Source organism: Amphiura filiformis, chromosome 2 (assembly GCF_039555335.1).
Source record: "Amphiura filiformis chromosome 2, Afil_fr2py, whole genome shotgun sequence".
Classification (NCBI taxonomy): Eukaryota; Metazoa; Echinodermata; class Ophiuroidea; order Amphilepidida; family Amphiuridae; genus Amphiura; species Amphiura filiformis.
In genome coordinates, this window is record NC_092629.1 from 18,802,594 (window position 1) to 18,824,391 (window position 21,798).

The 21,798-nt window shown below is 36.1% G+C and overlaps 1 protein-coding gene across 1 annotated transcript in view; it reads right to left on the minus strand.

The window, feature by feature from the left end:
* The window catches only part of LOC140145957 (uronyl 2-sulfotransferase-like), a 65,203-nt gene that overhangs the window by 15,404 nt on the left and 28,001 nt on the right, over positions 1 to 21,798 (minus strand). Inside the window, exons 2-3 of the mRNA XM_072167693.1 lie at positions 1,533 to 1,660; positions 674 to 820 (exon numbers count right to left, since the gene is read on the minus strand). Coding sequence (XP_072023794.1) covers positions 674 to 820; positions 1,533 to 1,660 — 275 coding nt within the window. The remainder of the gene's footprint in view (positions 1 to 673; positions 821 to 1,532; positions 1,661 to 21,798) is intronic.

Genomic DNA, 21,798 nt, shown 5'->3' on the forward strand with positions numbered 1-21,798 from the left:
CAGTGTAGTTTTAAGCAATATTGCATACGTAAATATAATTCAAGATTCCACTTAAATAAATTTTATGCTTTAATTTAAAACCACTTTCATGAATATCCATAATCTAATTATATTATAGAAAGATAAACTTAATACGAAGATTTTCAATTGCGATTTTCTCGAAATGCGTGTTTTTCGAGATAGACCAGTATGTGATGCGTCCGACGATTAGAATGCCAATGTATCATTCAGGTCAATTAGTGATATGTAGCCAACAAAGGTCGTATACACATCATGTTATCGCATGGAAACGAAAAGTCGAACGTTTCTGATTAGTGAAACATTATATCATGTCACAAAAGCTCTAAGGGACGCACCATTAGATTCTTAGGGGGGCATGAGAGTTTGGGTCAGGCAGAATTTTTTATTTCGCCGCCGAAGGCTGCGGATTTTTTTCCCCTCCGAGAGCACCAAATATTTATACAAAGTTGGGTGGGGGTAATTTTTTTTTACTTATCAGTGAGGCAAACATTTTTTTTTTTCGTCTCACTAGTGGGCAAAGTTTGTTTTTTTTTCGTCTCACTAGTGGGCGAAGTTTTTTTTCAAAAACTCCCATGCCCCCCCCAGGAAATCTAATGGTGCGCCCCTAAATTGGTCAGAATGCCATCTTATATTGGTTAAGAGTTGGACATACCTTATCATCTGAAAGATCCCCGTTTCGTTGTGATATTTTATTTTGCATTATCCAAGTACCAGTCGTTGTTGTAAATTGTTCTTTAAGTAAAGAAACCATTGTTCTGCTTCCGCATTTAGGAACCCGGTTGTAAACAATAAGGTGTCTCTGCATGAGCAAAAATATATCTTAGTTATAACAAGTGTCCAAATGAGATATAATGTAATGTTTGATTCTGTTCAGTTGAATTAATATAAACTAGAAAAGAATTGTTAAATTCTTTGATTTTCGAATTAAACAAAAACAAATTTAATTTTTAAATTCTTTGATTTTTTAAATTAAAAAATTCTCGAGGATATAATGATGCTTGACATTGTAATGCACCAAATTGCTAAAAGTTAGGATTTGGTTAAAATGCCCTTGACGGGAATACGGCAAAGTTCACGCGTACCAACTTATTGGTTTGCTTATTATGCTAATTATTCACATTTACGCTGAAAATGTTCTCGTTTTCTAACATAGATACATAACGATATTTAAAATTGTATGCGCGTGTGAAGGCAATCCATGTCCTAAACCAAGGGTCGCCCCACTTTAAATATCCATGTTTCGTGTATTCTCATGAAGTTTTTACAATTTGTCCATTTGAAACATCTGTCCAACAACGCGAACATGTCATGGGGCTGGCCTCCTTACTGTTTTCTGGGATTTAATTTGAGAAACATTATGATCAGAAATCCCTAAGGTTGTCGATCAGGGTATTGCCCCTTTAATAACATAAATTCAATCATATAACAACAAAAACATCCTTAACAAATAAATGATTCATATAAACAAAATCAATCAAACACATTAACAAAACAATGCAAATGCTTCTAACCTTTCCATTGACCTTAACACCATATTTCGCTCTGCTGGAATTATTGTTCGATTTTTCTGTCTGTGTAGGTGATAAGCTGCTGGCATCATCTAATAATAAACCTTTCTTAACAGTCTTGGGGGATGAAACTGTGTTTGGAAGAAAGATGTAAGGTGTAAATTTTAAGGCTTCTCTTTGCCACAGTTGTTCGATGGCATGTAAATCTGTAGTCATTTTAAAGTAAAGTTGAACAACGATGGCGCTATTTACCTTAATTTTTGTTTGCATCTTGTTTGTAGAGGGTAGACACTTGTATAATGGTGTTAGAACATCAGAAAGAAGACTAACAAATGCCAAGGAAACTTTCAGAAACATTTCTATTATGAAATGTGTGGAATAACTCATATTATTTGGCTAATTTAAAATTTAAATTTGAACATAAATGTACAGTTTTAGAATAAGAATTACCACAAAAAAGCAGAAAAATGTGAATAATTTGATATAGAATGACAATCTATGTTTAAAACAGATAAATCATAATTATATTATGTGCATATTAGTATGATAGCTGTTGGTATTGTCCAGGTCTAGAATTCAACAATAAAATAATGTTTTGTTAGAAAAAAAAATTGCGCATGTCTTCCAAGATTAATGTGCAACGTACAATTTTGTTGGCAGGATATGTGCCTCTATCACATAGTATGTAAAAACAATCGGTTTGAAGTTCCAATCAGCTTAAAGGATGTATAATGGGCGGGAACCTGGTTTGGATTCAAGAGGGAGTGTGCCTGTAACAGACACAGCCACCAGATTTACCATATATTTCAAGTAAATTTATTTGTAGAGAAATTGACCTCTTGATTGAGAAAAAGGCCACTGGTCTTGATGACATCGGTAGCAAAATTTTAAAGTTCTCCAAACCTGCTATTTTAAGTAGCCTTGTGTATATTATGAATTTGTCTTTGAGAACAGGTGTGTTTCCCTATGTATGGAAAGAAGCTGAAGTAGTTCCTCTTCACAAAGGTGGTGATATGTCAATTAACAACTTCAGGCCAATTGCCATCCTTCCTGTTGTGAGCAAAATCATAGAAAAGGCTGTTCATAAACATTTGTATGATTATTTCAATGAAAACAAGCTGATTCAGAAAATCAATCAGGTTTTAGGCCTTTTCATTCTCCTGAAATATGTTTGTTAAATAGTATACATTCTGGTAAAATGATCGGTGTTTCGTTCATAGATTTGCGCAAAGCATTCGACACCGTCATTCACGGCATATTGCTCAGTACACATAAAAATTTGGGTGCTTCTGCCACTGCACATGTGTGGTTCAGTTCATATTTATCGTGCCGCACCCAGTTGCTGTACCCCGTCATTTATTATCATTTGTTCTTGGTTCTCACACTCTCATCTAGGGTCTAAGTGTCCACTTCCTTTGTAAGTTGCTGTAGATCTTAAGTAACTTTATTCTGATCCTGTGCCATATACTGGGGTACCCAAAAAGTTGGTTTTGTTACATTTTCATGTGTAGTGTGGATTACGAAACATTGTCTCCTGAGTATTTCTTTACCTAGAAGGCTCATTAAGGGGGTACTACACCCCTGCCCAATTTTGTGCCTATTTTAGCATTTTTCTCAAAAATTATAGCCCATTGGGGACAAGTAAGATATGCATACTATAGGGACAAGGACTACAACTACTGCACTGGAAATTTTATTTCAGCACAGACAACAGTTGTGGAGTTACAGTCAAAATTGAGGGAAAACCAATATTTGATCAATAAATCAATAACTACTTGCTTTGAGTTGCTGAATTTTCAATACAGTAGTTGTAGTCCTTGCCCCTATAATATACATATCTTACTTGTCACCAATGTGCTATATTTTTTGAGAAAATTGCAAAAATATGTAAAAATTGGCCAGGGGTGTAGTACCTCTTAAGGTCTTAAATTTAAGGTAATTTATTCTTTATTACTCATGTAAAGTGCTGTTTTAAAATCAACTTTCATTATTTGTTCATAACATTTTAAATGAAATGTGCCAAGGGTGGCTGAGGATTAGGGGGAATTAGAGCCATATTATAACATTTGCTGAGGAAGACGCCCTCACTGAATTTTTAAAATTCCTTTTTTTACAAGATTAAATTGCACTTTATTAAACCAATATACCCTGCAAAAATCAAGACTGTAGGTGCTGTAGTTTTCTCAAAATCCGGGATTTTGAATAAAACGCCGGATTCGGCGCTTTATTATTACGATGGAATTATTCGTCGAACGCATACACGATGTTCATAACACACAGTACGTACACGGCGTGCAGTACGGTGATATACACAACAAAGGGTCGTACCACAACATGACCGAAGGAGTGGTACGTATGGGCGCGACATGTGCGCTGGTAGTAAATTCCAATTTTCTTTGCTTTGCCGTAGTTGTTCGGCTCAAAAATAAAAGGGATATATCTGACAGTAAAAGCTAACATTTTATGGCAAAGAAATGCTAATCTATTTTGTTTGAAAATGTTATAATATGGCTTTAAGAGGATTAGGGGGATGGACTGTATAAAGTCTACGCAGAATCATACTTTTTCACTATATCATTTTTAATTTTGTTAATTTTTGTTAGCAAACCTTAATGGAAATATTAATATTTAGTCTCATTTGAAAGGGAAAATGTTGCAGTTAGATATTATTAAATTGATTTTATTCTAACAAGACCCCTAGAGAGAGCATCGGTTGTTCTCTCGCCTTGCACCACTGAGGACTCGGGTTCAAGCCCCGGCGCTGCACAAGAACTTAACCCTTACGAACCGGCTGGCGACTTGAGTCGCCGACGGCACTGCACAGTATATAACGGCTGGCGACTTTAGTCGCCGACAGATTGACCCTACATAGAATCCGTATTTTTGACAGGAAGTTGATGTATCTATGTCTAGAAACGCTGGTGAGGTCAACTTTGGAATATGTGTTTTCTAATCATCAAAAAATCCGACTTACTTTACATTACAAAATACCTTCAAAAATTGGAATAAAATTGTTATTTTCCAAATCGGACTTCTAGTGCGAAAAAGCATGGTCATGGGTGATTACGTAACGATGAGTGCACCGCATGGTTGCTGAAAAGAGGAATTTTACACTCGATTTAGGGATTGTGAATCGATGAAATGCCAATGATCTTTCTAGGTCAAAACTGTTGTGGCGCGTATTTCAGCTTGTGCAATTCTTCGGGATATCATTTAATTTATTTCTGCAAATTACTACTAAATTTGATACATCCGAATCTGACAATGAGTAAGCGAAAGCATTTTTCTGTGGAAGATGCTCTGCAAGAAATTCAAGCTGATAATGCAGTTTAATTTGTACATATCAAATGAAACAAAAAATTATCCCTGCTGCTGAAATGGAATCGCCCTCGTGATGTCACGCGATGTTTCCATGGGAAGCCAATTGGGTGCCTTGTTTGGTATCAGACGGGCCAATCACAGGCAGCCTTGCTTAGAGCCGTCGGTGGCCATTTTGTTAGCTAAGGCCATTCTCTGTCAGTTTTTCAGCAAGAACGGATGCAGAAATTTTGTATTCAACTATAAGACAATGAATAGGCCGTCACAGCTTACAAAAAAGTGGGTAGTGGTGAAGCCAACGGATGTGGACACAAAACACATCAAGGATACCTCGAATATGAACAACTGGAAAGAAAAAAAGCAAGTAAGCTTACAGTTTACACCACATCACATCACATGAAATGAATTGTGACGGTACAATGAACAGTCTGGAGTTGTTTGTATAACATGTATAACTCGATAAAACTTTCGTGGTCGATTGTCTAAACAGTGATCTGAGGAAGTCATGCATGTACGAGTACTATTGATTGGGATTGCCGGACTGGTGGTATGGAATAATTCTAATGTGTGGAAATATTGTAGGCGATATCTTAGCGCTATTGCATTTGTCAGAAGAGAGACTTTATTTATCCTATGCTTGTAAGCGGTGGCAACAGCCGATGTCCAAATAGAGTATTGTATTTTGCGTCAACAGTGAATAACACGGTGAGAAATTTGCTTTCAAAATTGTCAAACATGGTCGTCTACATGTATAGGCCTACATGTATGTACATTACTAACATAGGCTACTGAATCACGGCAGTATATAGCGGGGGGGGGGGGGGGTCACTGGGTTATCAGGGGTTTTTGACCTCATAAATAATTATAAATCATGCAGGTAGGAGAATGGAAAATGCTTGAAATTAAGGGAAAGCAAAGTCGAACCATTTCTATGTTCATCATAATTATATTAGGCAGTCTGAAGGAACACAATCTATTTCTGTTCTGGTTTGAAATTGAAAGTTGTATAACAACACGGTTCAAAATTTTTGTTCTGAATTGGAAAATCTCTCTTGGTATTTAATAGCCATATGAGTGAATTTAGCACATGTTATCATCATGGGATGGACACGTGATGCTTTGTTGGTAAAATTATAATAGGCCTAGTCATATGAGTGAATTTAATTGTCAATTTCAATATTTTGGCAACATGGTTCAAACATTTTGTTCTGAATTGGAAAATCAGTGTCTTTGTATAATAATAACCATATGAGTGATTTTAATTTCAATCCGTTTAGCGCAATCATGATGGGCGTAGACACGTGATGCTCTCTCTGGGTAAAATTATAATAATAGTCATAATATGAGTGAATTTTATGGTCAATTTATCGCAATCATCATCATGCCCGTAGACGCGTGATTCTCTCTCTTGGTATATAAAAGCCATGTGAGTGAATTTAATTGTCAATTTCAAACTTTTATACGCAAGCATCATGACGTGGACACATGATGCTCTAATTTTGGAAGCCATCCGGGTTTTCTATTTGGATAAAACGAATCACAACAAAAAAGAGTAACTTCAACGCTATCGTCTATGTCGTCTATGAAAAACAAAATGGCCTTTAAAAATAAATAGATAAATAAATAAATTTTAAAATATGAATAACAAATGGGTTTAAATATGTGTTTTTGACCTTTATTACAAGTTCAATCCAAGGTTGTCGGAGTTCAAATAGATTAATAAAGGAGTTGAATTGTGGAATATATTGGATGTCATTTATAGACAGGCATGAATTATACACAAAGTAAAAGGGCTTTTGCTGGCAGAATTTGCTTCCCTTTTTTCTGTCTTTTAATTCACTGCAGGTCATGTGGTTACTTCGAGACAGGTGGTAGAAGGGGGACATCTTGCGGGATCTGCAACAGAAAGCCCGTAATTACCATGCCTATGACAGTGGATGGAGTATATTTTGAATTGTAACCTGGCTCTATGGGGAGGAACGATCTTTGTTAGAGCACAAGCATGATGGAAACGGTAACTTCTCTAATGGTGAAAATTTTTATTGTGTATAACGGCTAACTACATTTAGAGCATGTACAGATAATGAAGAATCTTCATCTACATTAGATACATTGTATCCTTCAAATGGAGTATTGTTGCACCTCAATATGGCGAGGAGGCGAACCAAAATGCTAGTTGTGAACGGGAAGATTATATATTATACAGTTCTTCACGCGAGTAAAAAATAGCATAAGCAATTATGGAAGCTGTATGCTAACAAGTCCATGTCAAAAATGCTTCTACGAATGGAGCTGCAATAAAGGATAGAAGAAGATCATTCCATAGCTTGATGGAAATGCCAATATTTATTTTGTACCACTGATTGGGCTTATATTATTCTTGGGCAATATGTCCATGTCAAATAATACAAGAAACAGATGAAGGAAGCGGTAGCAAGAAAGGATAGAGGAAGATCATTCCATAGCTTGATGGAAATGCCAAAATTTATTTTGTACCACTGATTGGGCTTATATTATTCTTGGGCAATATGTCCATGTCAAATAATAGAAGAAACAGATGAAGGAAGCGGTTGCAGGAAACTGCAGAATTATCTTGGTGTCATCAATGGACCATTTTAGTGATAAAATGTCAAAAATGCTTCTACGAATGGAGCTGCAATAAAGAGGAAGATCATTCCATAGCTTGATGGAAATGTCAAAATTTATTTTGTACCACTGATTGGGCATATATTAGTCTTGGGCAATATGTCCATGTCAAATAATACAAGAAACAGATGAAGGAAGCGGTTGCAGGAAACTGCAGAATTATCTTGGTGTCATCAATGGATCATTTTAGTGATAAAATGTCATACATTAAATGCTGAAGCGATCTGAAGGCAATTGAGTGGATTTATCTCGGAGGAGCTAATTAACCAAACTCGTTGCTGCATGAATTATCTTTTAGGTGTCATAGCACATCCGACAACTTGACTTTTGCTAGTTGGAGAAATAACGGCAAACTTTTGCTAGTTGGAGAAATAACCCCAAATTCTATGGGGTAGAATTCAAATTGAAGTGAAATATCGGTCATCATATCAAACTTTTATAGATGGTCATATTAATAAATCAAGGGAAATTTGTGTATTTGCAGGTAGGGGTGCGCAGGTGCAGAGTCCGAATAAAATTTATTTACTGGGGGAAAAATTATTCATCAATTAAATTATTGCAAATTGGCAATGTTTTCAATCAAATTACCTTTTACACTATACGTTTTGTCACCTAACTATTCTCCGACACATGTTGGGGGTAGTCTGTTAACATAGGCAGAAGGAAATGCATATAATATATTACCTATTGTTAATGGCTAGTCGAGCGGTTATTGCCAAATTTGGTAAAACAAACCTGCATTGTATAAGGCAAATAATTTTTCTGTATCTATCAAACAAAGACTGGATCTTCATTATCATCAAGTTAAACATGTGTGTTGATTAAATGTTGTAATAATTGTATCTATCAAACAAAGAGAATAATTTGTCATTAATTGAATTACAGTATCATCTATTATAGCATACTTATAATTTCACCGCCTCGTAAGTTTCGCTTATAGACTGTAGGTAGTTACTAACAGAGGCATAAGGATATGCATATAACATATTACATATAGTTAATGGCTACATTGAGTAGAGTGATTATTATGAAATTATAAAAACAAATTCATGGTAAATGATTTCCTATTCGTATCTATCAAACGAAGTCCAGAACTCTTGTACATTATTATTATGTTTTCATGGTTCTAGTATATTAAGGTGTGTATATGAGTTCTATCATGCGTATTTTTATGTATACTATTTTTGTTCAGCATGTAGGCCCTATTTTAAGATTCTGTGCAGCGCCGCGCCTTGAGGATGTTTTTTACATCGTGGGGCGCTTTATAAATCCCATGTATTATTATTATTATTATTATTTCTTCGTTCCAATTACGGCAAATTAACCTTTAAAATTGCAGTTAAATTAAACACCTTTTGTCCCAGTAGATATTCACTGATAGACCAGGGGTAGTCATTTAAAGAAGCAAAAAGAATTTCATATAACATAATTAATTAAAAATTCAGAAGGAAGGAAATTCAAATAATTCAAAACAATCCTTTTGAAGTTATAATAGTCAGTGGGTTTTGTTGTTTTTCTTTTCGGGGTTTTCTCGTACGTGAATGTACCAGATGGCCAAAACAAAGCATTGGCAGGCATTCTTTTCCACTAGTACTGCATAAGAATGCTCACTAGGTAGGACTGTTGATCCAATCAGTCAAGTTAAATCCTAAACTTTTTAGCACCAACATTCGTCACCACCAACAATGGCAGGTTTATAAGTTGGGACAAACTATTTTAAGAACACTATAATGGAGATCACAAACAAGGAAGGAACGACAGCCAAGAGCTCGCCTTATTTGTAAAGCATAAAAATCTCGAGGGGGGGGGGGTGGTTTGGCAATTTCCTTGCATGTGATGACAAGGAACTTGGGTGGTAGTTTTTGGATCATTTTTCTAAAATGATCGATTTAATGTACAGAATTATACATGTACTACATTAATAAATTCGATTTAGTAGTTCCAATATCCGGAGGTATCTACCTACTGGGTATTTGGCATGGGTATATTTACCGATGTCCACTATGTAATCTGAATATGAATATAATAGGAAAATGAGAAAGGTATCAGCCATTTAATTTCTTTTGACGCGCTAGATGACTGCCTAGCGAATTCATGTAAGTCCGCGGCATTTTATATTCTCTCCATTGGTATTATGGAGCTTTTTATTTCCTCCTCCGAGGAGATATCGTGTAGAGGATTGCCTAGCGAAATATTTGTCCATTGGTATATGGAGCTTTTCCTCCTCGATAAGGAGTTGATCGCTAGATGAGTGCCTCAGCAAAATAGTTCCCAGTGTGTTAAGGGGAACTCTTGGGTTATAGGCGCAACAAGCTTCCCAGTAATTGTTGGGAGGCTCGGTCGGGTATTTACTCCGTTCGAAAAAGTTGTCCAGAAATCATTATTATTTGGCTGATTCCAGGAATTTTCTAAAAACATTGCTTGAATAAATTATGCGTTCTTTCTGAATGGCTGACCAGAGGCCCAAATTTTGGCGTATGTGTTTTCGTCATTTCAGTGTCTGGGGATAATGCAGTTTAATTTGTACATATCAAATGAAACAAAAAATTATCCCTGCTGCTGAAATGGAATCGCCCTCGTGATGTCACGCGATGTTTCCATGGGAAGCCAATTGGGTGCCTTGTTTGGTATCAGACGGGCCAATCACAGGCAGCCTTGCTTAGAGCCGTCGGTGGCCATTTTGTTAGCTAAGGCCATTCTCTGTCAGTTTTTCAGCAAGAACGGATGCAGAAATTTTTTATCCCACCCACCACTCCCCATATGTCATAATTGATATCTGTTTAAAATTGATTTCAAGAGTTTGATAGTGTGTCATAAAATTTGAGTCTCGCAGTAGTGAGACAAGTACATATAAAGTGTCGGTCTTCAAATTAAAAGGTAATGAGGAATGAGATGAAATACGAAAGAGAAAGGAAAATATATTCGATTGAGAGTTCTTTGAATTTGAATAATATTCTAATTACATTGAGGTTTTTGAGTTACATAGGAGTATGACTATTGTATACGGGTGTGAGAGTGTGCGTGGGTAGATCACTTTAGGTTCAATTTCTATCTCAGCAACACATTCTATTCTGTTGCGCAGTTGTATTTTCTGAAATTCTATTTGTATATGTGTGTTCACTCTAGTGTGTCTTCAGAAGCATTAACAAAATCGATACAATTGGTACCACTTTCAGTCTTAGGTGGTAATGCCCTTCAGTCTTAGGTCGAGTAATTTTATTTATAGCAGGAAGGAAGGAATTAACACCAGGTTGGCATGGGATAGCTAGACAGGGGCCAAGTACTATGCCCTCAGATTTTTCTTGTTCATCAAAGTATAAATAAAATGAAATATTGGGTTCAAGTTTTTATGAGGTTGCGCAGCCGGCTGGTTATCGCGTTAATTTCTGTTAAAGGCTGCCTTTTGTATTAGACATGATATCCTAGTTATGTATTCGAATTCATAAATGTGCAGAGCATGGCACTGTGTTTGCTTGGCGTTGGCAGCGAAAAATAATGGGTTTTGCAATTAACTCCTTCAACATGTTCAAACAAAAAATCGGGTTAATGGTCCACTGTGGTGAAGAGGCCTCGACCGTAAAATTCAGAGGCTCTTCAAATAATCGCAAACGTGGATCTTGCGGTATTTATTATGTATGTATGTATTATTCACTGAGCGTGTTTGTAGAGAGCCAGCTTATCAGTTAGGCGCTTATCACCGTAGAAGTACTTCAAGATCATTTGCCAGTGCAGTGTGGTATTTCCGTGATAAACCACTACAAGCACGCTCGCAATATCATTATGCATTTAAAGTGCATTTTGGTCAATCATACATAGTAATGTTATTCTAATTTAATTATATTGATTTAATTGTTACTGCCTAAATGTATTGAGATTTATTTATATACCAATCACTCTTGTTTACATTTAATTTTATTACTTTGTTGAGCTATTAGTATCACTTGTATATTGATGTTGATGATTGATGAAAATGAAATATGAATGAATGAATTTACTAGCAAAGGAAATGAGGGGATCAGAAATAGCTTATTCCATGGTACAGGGTACGGATGTTAACAAGTAGTCCTTGTGGCAGTTTTGGATCATTTTTCTAAAATGATCGATTTAATGTACAGAATTATACATGTACTACATTAATAAATTCGATTTAGTAGTTCCAATATCCGGAGGTATCTACCTACTGGGTATTTGGCATGGGTATATTTACCGATGTCCACTATGTAATCTGAATATGAATATAATAGGAAAATGAGAAAGGTATCAGCCATTTAATTTCTTTTGACGCGCTAGATGACTGCCTAGCGAATTCATGTAAGTCCGCGGCATTTTATATTCTCTCCATTGGTATTATGGAGCTTTTTATTTCCTCCTCCGAGGAGATATCGTGTAGAGGATTGCCTAGCGAAATATTTGTCCATTGGTATATGGAGCTTTTCCTCCTCGATAAGGAGTTGATCGCTAGATGAGTGCCTAGCAAAATAGTTCCCAGAGTGTTAAGGGGAACTCTTGGGTTATAGGCGCAACAAGCTTCCCAGTAATTGTTGGGAGGCTCGGTCGGGTATTTACTCCGTTCGAAAAAGTTGTCCAGAAATCATTATTATTTGGCTGATTCCAGGAATTTTCTAAAAACATTGCTTGAATAAATTATGCGTTCTTTCTGAATGGCTGACCAGAGGCCCAAATTTTGGCGTATGTGTTTTCGTCATTTCAGTGTCTGGGGATAATGACAGCGGTGAATCGGACTTTGAAGAGATGGAAATGAGTGATGAGGAGGAGGAATATGAATCAAATCGTGGCCGTGCACTTGGATTATCCCGATTCCATGCTCGTTCTCGCAGGTTTTTCTTTGGTTGATATACAACACTTCCTTCCTCCAATGGAATTTGGGGAGTTGCACAGATAATTGGTGGATCTAAGTGCGGATAGGTTTGCGATCTGATTGTGATGATTCACCTTGGCAGCAAAATTACAAACCTCTGAGATCTGGGGAAATGCGCTATATAAACATCGGAATTTGTATTTTATTTATTGTATTTTTTAAAGAAAATGCATGTCACGTGACCACCCTGTTGTCGTTATGCAAGAGTCAGTAATTCGAAGTGTGAAGTTGCGCGATTTCATTGCATACACATTTGTTAAAAATGTTTTGAGCCATTCACCCTAGCATAGTAAGAGTATACATTTTTGGAAAGCTGCTGACTCTAGGAATGTAGAATTACATGTATAAATCGTATAATATATCACAAAATATGCCCTAATCTTTTCATTTTTTTTTTAAATTTCCAAATTCCAATTGGCCTATGTTTATTGGGTAAATTGTACACATTTCAATTATTATGCCTAGTTATTGATATGCTTTAAAAGCATTGTATTACAAAGTACACTGGAATTACATTGTATGAAACATTTTGTAAGGGACAAGGTATGTTAACGATCACTTACAGTTGTGATGCTACGAAAATATCAAATCATGGAATTTTATGTTACACCCTATACATGTATGATGAACCGTATAAACAGGGCCAATTTCCATTCCGAATAAGGGATTGCTTCATGGGATGATGTACATGTAGGAAACATGTTCATGTTTTAAACCTGTGGGGTTTTTTTTCACAGCATATTAGTATGTCGTACATTAAAAATAGCAGAAATTATGTTGCGTTACTATTTAATGACACCCTGTATATTTTAAAGCAGAAATTATGTTGTGTTACTATTTAATGACACCCTGTATAATTTTGTATGGCATAATTCTGGAGTATATTTGGGTATTCATTTGTTAACACATGGCCAAATAATGTGTACGTAAACAGTTATCTAAATTTTTTATATAAATTTGCTACAGGTTTTTGGCACAGGTTTATTTTGTGAAAGCGTCATCAATATACTATTCAAATATATCACTATTATTCCTAAAATCATTCTAGTGAAAAATAAATAGGTAAATTACATAGACAAGTTTTCAAGCACTTATCTTTTTGTTTCACCCTGCATATATTTTGGGCAACCCTGTATATCAATTTGAAACCCAAAAGTTATTATCCCTGTATTATAAGCTATCCGAAAATATATATACTTTTACTATTGTCAGATTTATGCAAACAATGAAGTACAGCACTTTATGACATGTAAAGCGCGCTGCAGACTCCGTATTGTACGTACAATATTGTACATACTATTTATTTTTTCGTGACGTCAAAAAGTATTACACGTGCAATAAATAGTATGTACCGGGAAAAAATATATTTTGCTACAATCATTGGTTGCTTAATTGATACGGAGTTGCCAATTTTCTAAGAGTGATAAATATAGTGAGTGTTCGTGCACGGAATGATGAACTGTACTTGAATTATTATATAATCAATGGGAACCTTTTGAAAGTTAATAATATTAATACTAATATTAATAATATTAAAATTGGAATAATAATATAAATGACACATTCAGTTCTTTTATTTATTTATTTATAGATTTATAGGCGTATTAATAGTAATGCGTTGAGTTTTTTTAAGAAGTAATATCCGCCTTTTTTTCTTTCTTTTTGAAATGACATACGGTACTTGTTACAAAAACAAATCAGCATGGAAAACCTTTTTTTTCGTCAGAGGCAGATATTTGGTCTATTCAGTGTCATAAAGCTACAAAATAGACGATCTTTTAAAATCATTTTTAAATGGCTATTTTTTTCAACCTTATTGTTTGTATTTGTAATGTTCACACAATCTGACAATGTCCCAACTTATACCTAATATGAATCGAGCCATTTAACATGTGCTTGTAGGACAACTATTTTGAATTAAACATGTTAATTGTGATATTTTAATTCCCCTAGAACACCACAGCTAAGCGTCCAAAATTGTAAGTGGGTTTTCTTTTATTTTACCTCATTATTTCGCTAAAATTACTCGAAAACCCTCCTAAAGAGTTGTTGTTACTAATAAACATTTCATAATTTCGGACAAAGAATAGCCAAATAGGTGACCGAATCGTATATTTGCACCAATATTTGACTGAAATCGTATATTAGCATTGCCGCCCCTTCGTGGCTTTATTGCAAGCCAAAGTGCTGCTAAATGAGAAACGAGATTACTTGAAATATAATATTTCAGAGTTTAAAGTGTTTCAACTACACGAAAATATTTCTGAAATATGTCTCTTTGATTGGTTGATTGTCAAGAGGATTACGGCATCCTCAAAGCCTCTTGCTGTAATTCTCTAAAGGTGGGCGTACACGAGGCAATTTCCATTGCAAGGCCCATTACAGAAGTCGTGTTCACACAGTCGGACTTAAATCACTTATTACCGGTCTTAAATTACGTCGGTAATAGTATCGGATATAAGTGGCAGTGTGAATTAGCGTCGGATATAACTATATCCGACGTAATGTACTTTAAATCCGACAATTTGTTCACACAGTCGGACTTAAATTACGTCGGTAATAGTATCGGATATAAGTGGCAGTGTGAATGAGCGTCGGATATAAAAAATTACTATATCCGACGTAATGTGCTCTAAATCCGAAAATTTAAGGCTGAAGATGACCAGGGTTTAGAGCTGTTAAGACCGATCGAAACGTTACGTCCGGTAATAGTAACACCAAAAAAACGTTGACAACGTAAAGAAAGCAGCAAGTTTAAAAAGCCCCCACCTCGGCTCACTTTTTGAAACTTGGTCCCATTTGTAAAAGATACTGATTTAAACTTTGTCATAATTATCAACTTAAAACATTTCCAGAAGTGTTATGGATGTATCTTTAATGTGCCGATGCGATATATATTAAGTTGTTAGCATTCTGGAACGATCAGAAAGGTTATTATGTTGTTCTTGGCCAACATCCTATTATGTTTTGTTTTATAATAATTATAAGGTTCATGGTCAATGATTGAATTAAACGAATAACAAGTAGGCATGTTAATGGCAATGATGCTATCGTTTAAACGTTAAAAACACCGATTTGCTGTTGATATTCAAAATGGGACCAAGTTTCAAAAAGTGAGCCGAGGTGGGGGCTTTTTAAACTTGCTGCTTTCTTTACGTTGTCAACGTTTTTTGGTGGATTTTCTTTCTTTTGATGAATGTAGCCAAGCAGCTCTAAGCTTGGAAAGTCATCGGGTTACGAAGTACTCCATAAAACGAATAAAACGAAAAATAGATGTTTGAAATTATGTTATCATTGATTAATTTTTATGACAGTAAATAATTTAATAAAACTTTATCAGCCGTTTACTTTTAAAACTGGCTGGTTACAGCTACCGCGTGACTGTAATGTTAATAGGGATACATATACATTTTAATATGCTTTAATTATTCAAGGCAACTAAGAAAATGTAAATATGAACAACACATACCCAATGTTGACGATGCCAGCGAGATACAGAGTCAGTCCGATTTAATTCAAATTGAAACTGAGAAATGTGCGTATATGTACCAAGGCTTATACTACGGAAGCGTCTAAGTGCCACGACATAGCAAGATTATTATGTTTTAATGATTGTGGTTTTTGTAGCCCTGCGGGGCAATCTAGTTGGATATCCAAATTTCGCGGTTGATAGTTCTTTGTAGCTCTGCGGGGCAATCTAGTTGGATTACTCTATTAAGCGGCGCTTGTTGGCGTTCTTTCGCGGTTTGTGGTTTTAATTTCACTCATTCTTCATGCCCTACCCTCTATCGGGGTTAATTTATAGTTTAAGCTTGTTGGATAACTATACTTCGCGGTGTGTGGTTCTTTGTAGCCCTGCGGGGCAATCTAGTTGGATATCCAAATTTTGCGGTTGATAGTTATTTAGATTTATAGATCTAGTTGGATTTCCCTATTAAGCGGCAGTTATTGGCGGTCTTTCCACGACTTAGCCCTTTGTAGCCCAGCAGGGCAATCTAGTTGGATATCCAAATTTCGCGGTTGATAGTTATTTTAGATTTATAGATCTAGTTGGATTTCCCTATTAAGCGGCGGTTGTTGGCGGTCTTTCCACGACTTTCCACGACTTGCCACGACTTAGCAAGATAATTATGTTTTAATGATTGCGGTTTTTGTAGCCTTGCGGGGTTGGATCTAGTTGGATATCCACATTTCGCGGTTGATATTTCTTTGTAGCCCTGCGGGGCAATATAGTTGGATTTCCCTATTAAGCGGCGGTTGTTGGCGGTCTCTCGCGGTTTGTAGTTTTAATTTCACTCATTCTTCATGCCCTACCCTCTATCGGGGGTTATTGGATAGCTATACTTAGCGGTGTGTGGTTCTTTGTAGCCCTGCGAGGCAATCTAGTTGGATATCCATATTTCGCGGTTGATTTCCCTATTAAGCGGCGGTTGTTGGCGGTCTTTCGCGGTTTGTGGTTTTGATTCCCCTCATTCTTCATGCCCTACCCTCTATCGGGGGTTAATTTATAGTTTAAACTTGTTGGATAACTACCGTAAAACCCCGTCTACAAGCATATAGAGTGCTTCTTATGAAAGCTACATTAATCCAGGCACCATTATGGAGTTCCAACAAATAAATTACGGATCCAAGCATATGCAAACAAGTATTATTTTAAGACCAATCTATTGTATCGGTATATTTACGCTTGCTTCGAATTAATTTAGCTTTCATAAAAAAACACTATACATGTATATGCTTGTAGACGGGGTTTTACGGCAAACTTCGCGGTGGTTTTTGAAGCCCTGCGGGGTAATCTACCTGAATGTCTCTATTGAGCGGCGGTTGTTGGTGGTCTTTCGCAGTTTGTGGTTATAATTTGTTGGATATCCAAATTTCGCGGTTTGTGGTTCTTTGTAGCCCTGCGGGCCAATCTAGTTGGATATCCCTAGTGAGCGGCGGTTTTTGACATTCTTTCGCGGTTTGTGGTTTTAATTCCTCTAATTTTTCAGGCCCTGGCCTCTATCGGTGGCTAATTTGTCTTTTAAACTGGTTGGATATCCATATTTCCCGGTTTGTGGTTCTTTGTAGCCCTGCGGGGCAATCTAGTTTGACATCCCTATTGAGCGGCGGTTGTTGTTGGTCCTTCGCAGTTTGTGGTTTTAATTTGGTGGATATCCAAATTTCGCAGTTTGTGATTCTTTGTAGCTCTGCGGGCCAATCTAGTTGGATATCCCTAGTGAGCGGCGGTTTTTGGCGTTCTTTCGCGGTTTGTGGTTTTAATTTATCTAATTTTTCAGGCCCTGGCCTCTATCGGTGACTAATTTGTCTTTTAAACTGGTTAGATATCCATATTTCGCGGTTTGTGGTTCTTTGTAGCCCTGCGGGGCAATTTTGTTTGACATCCCTATTGAGCGGCGGTTGTCGGCGGTCTTTCGCGATATGTGGTTTTTAATTTCCCTCATTCTTCAAGCTCTGATCTCTAGGGGGTGGGGGGTAATTTATAGCTTAAGCTTGTTGGATAACCATACTTCTTTGTAGCCCCGCAGGGCAATTTAGGTGGATATCCAAAATTTGCGGTTTGTGGTTCATTGTAACCATGTGGGGCAATCTAGTTTGACATCCCTATTGAGCGGCGGTTGTTGGCGGTTTGGCGGTTTTCCCTCATTCTTCAAGCCCTGCTCTCTATCGGGGGTTCCGTATGTCTGTGGTTTGGACAGTCCCTCTTTTCAATAGGCATTTGGGTATTTTTGCCGCTTTGCTAATTTATCTTTACGTATGACTTCAATGGCCTTCCATATTTGGTTGAAGCATAAATGTTTGTATAATCAAACAATGATTGACTGTAGGATTGGTGTCCCTGTTTGAATTAATGAGTTGTCAAGATATTATATTTTGTGACTCTAAATTAAACATGGTTTAAGATACACTTTGTACCCAGCGAAAAATATCATAGAACAATAGAATAGTGTTTTAATGTTAGGTGTAAATTGCCACGCGTTTTGAACTCGCCACCCAAAAATGGTGGTTTTGTTACGCTTTTCCAAATCGAAACTCGTTCAAATTGTTATATCTCTGCTTAAACAAAAGGTATTGTAGTGTGTTTGGTGTCATTTTGTAGCTAAATGAGTGACCTAACAGACCTCCAAAGGAGAATTGTTTATCAGCTAAGATAGTGAAGTTATAATTTTTTTAGTTCAGAATGGCCGAGGTGGTTGTTGTGGCGGTGGCGGTTGTGGCGGTGGCGGTATGTACAAAGTCTATGAGAAATATAGATTTTGTGTGTGCACGTTGAATCAACTGATCATATCTTTGCATCCATATGGGCTACAGGCATGGTTAAGAGCTCTTGTGAAAGGTTATTAATTATGCTAATTGTTTTTAATCATTTTGAAGTCTTTATGATTGGTTTAGTCTATAAAATACAAACTTTTACGTACAAAACTACCCGTTTTCATATTAAACACTGTAAGCAATGCGGATGTCTTCAAAATCTAAAAGTTGCTGTAAATATTTAATTACTTATCCTATCATAGTCAAAGTATACATTTTCTGAGAGGAAATTTGATGAGGAATCTAAATATGGGCTTACTTTTTCTGTATGGGTTAGGGGTAAAATGTTTCAGTTCAAAATATGTTGAATTGTAAAAAAATTTGAACATATTTTGGGGGTGGAAGCTCTATAGTCCGAAGGTTCTTTATTCCGACGGTTCTTTAGTCCGAAGGTTCTTTAATCCGACGGTTCTTTATTACGAAGGTTCTTTATTCCGACGCTTCTTTATTTCGAAGGTTCTATAGTCCGAATTTTAAAAAAGGTTCCCTAATCCGAATATTAAAAGAGGTTCTTTAATCCGAATTTTAAAAACCGTTCTCTAGTCCGAATATGAAAATAGGCTCTATAGTCCGAATTTTAAAAATGGTTCTATAGTCCGAATATGAAAATAAGATCTATAGTCCGAATTTTAAAAAAGGGTTCTATAGTCCGAAATTGCAAAACGGTTCTGTAGTCCGAAACGGATACCGTGTTCTTTAGTCCGAATTGGTAAAAAGGTTCTATAGTCCGAATTTTTATAATATTAACGTATACTACATTTTGAATACAGAACAAACAAACAAAATGGGAAAGGAAATGAAAAAATATCGAACGAAATGAAGAATGAAACAATGAAGAAATGAAATAAAGAACAAACTAAACGACGAACAAAAGAAGAACATTCGGAAATAGGTATACGAAAGAAAGAAAAAACAATGAAAGACAGAATGAAAACGAACACAAAAATGGACAAGCAATCCCAGGGCCAGCCGCAATCACTGCCAATTGCATGCATGCATGTTACCCGCTCGCATCCTTGATAAAAGGCAGCCAGGATATTTTACACCCCCTTCAAATCGCAAGATAAAATCATACTATTCTGTAAACTAATTTGTTTTAGGCAAAAGCCGCAGTATTTACATGTATCGCAGATTAGCGCTATTAAAACTAGAGCTCAAATACACCGTAGAGTGTTGAGTCTCTTAATTTTTTTACTAGTACATAATATTATAACGGAATGAATAACAGATAAAAATGATGAAAATACCATCAGAATAAAGATAAACGTCAATGTATGCTACGGAAAATATCCAGAAAAAGCAACCATGTTGAACTTAATCGGATATGTATTTAACAATTGATGATTTGACACTGAAACAAATGATGAAAATAAAATTCGGACTATAGAACCCGTTTACCAATTCGGACTAAAGAACACGGTATCCGTTTCGGACTATAGAACCGTTTTGCAATTTCGGACTACAGAAGCTTTTTTAAAATTCGGACTATAGAGCCTATTTCCATATTCGGACTATAGAACCCTTTTTAAAATTCGGACTATAGAGCCTATTTTCATATTCGAAATAGAGAACCGTTTTTAAAATTCGGATTAAAGGACCTCTTTTAATATTCGGATTAGGGAACCTTTTTAAAATTCGGACTATAGAACCTTCGAAATAAAGAAGCGTCGGAATAAAGAACCTCTTTTTAATTTTTTTTCGGACTAAAGAACCTCTTTTAAAATTCGGACTAGCGAATGCTACGAACACATGTTCGGACTAGCGAACCCTCGGACTAAAGAACCTTCGGATTATAGAAGCTTCGGATTATAGAGCAGTCCCCATTTTGGGACACCCTGTATTCTGAGATTACCAAACAGCTGTGATTTTTTTTCTTCCCCAGTCAGTAGGATCCCCCTAACCTCTAACCAAATCAATGTTGTTTACTTTCAGTTTATAACTGCAAGTTAGTAATAAGCAATGCATTAAGTGACCCATTTTTTATTTGGAATTTTTTATTCCACCCTGTATAACTTCAAAGTCACCCTGTACAATGAGTTGAAATGTGTATTTTTTGAATTGCTTATGCCTTCAGCTTTTCAAAAATGTATACTTTTGCTAGTTTAGGGTTGATAGTTGTGTAGATATTCTAATTTGAAACTTGATTGGTGTACAAATTCATAATATTTGTGATGTAACGCTAAGGGTGGCGAGTTCAAAACACACGGCCAAATATAGTCTCGCGGGAGCATCTGTTTATTAGTCTTCTTTATCAGTCTTTTTTTTTTAAACTTGCTGGTCACGGCTACAGTACATGGATACATAGAACTGGTCTCTATCATTGATGATTTTGTATGACACTGTGCAGTGGTGTGTTTTTTTTAAATAGGTTCTTAATATAATAAACAATTTCCCTGAGAATAAAACATCTTGCTTTGATAAAAAAAAAATAATATCACCATAGCACCGGATGTTTAAAATTATGTTATCCTTGATGAACGAAAATTAATTGTTTAATAAAAGATTGTAAAAAAAAAGAAGTTATAATCGGATTTCGAACTCGAGTCCCCGGTATAGGAGTCAAATGCCTTAACCATTAGACCACGGGAGTCGGCTGTGAAATAGCGTGTCGATGTACAATATTTATTATATGAATTGATGTGTCGTCCGAAAAGAACAAAAGAATTGTGAAAAACTTGATTTTTGGCGAATGGGGTTCAGAATTTGTATGTACGGTATTTCAGAAATTGCTAGGGTATAATTGGAAGTGAATCTGAAAAAGTAGTGTGAAGGTGATAACCAGGTAGACCTGTAGAAGTGTCCAAAAATCTGGATCAGTATGATTTGCCACTAATTTTCGCTATGAAATACCGCGTGAAATGGAAGCAAAAACATTTGTTTATTATCAAACAATGATTGACTGTAGGATTGGTGGCCCTTTTTGAATTAATGAGTTGTCAGGATATTACACCTGGGACTGTAAATCACATTTAGCATGGTTTTAGATACATTTTGTACCCAACTAAAAATAACATCGAACAATAGAAGTCAAGTCGTCAGTCGCAACACATAGTGGCGTAGAGTGATTTTCAAAATGTTCCGTTTCACATAGTGGCGTATAGGTTTAGAGCTAGC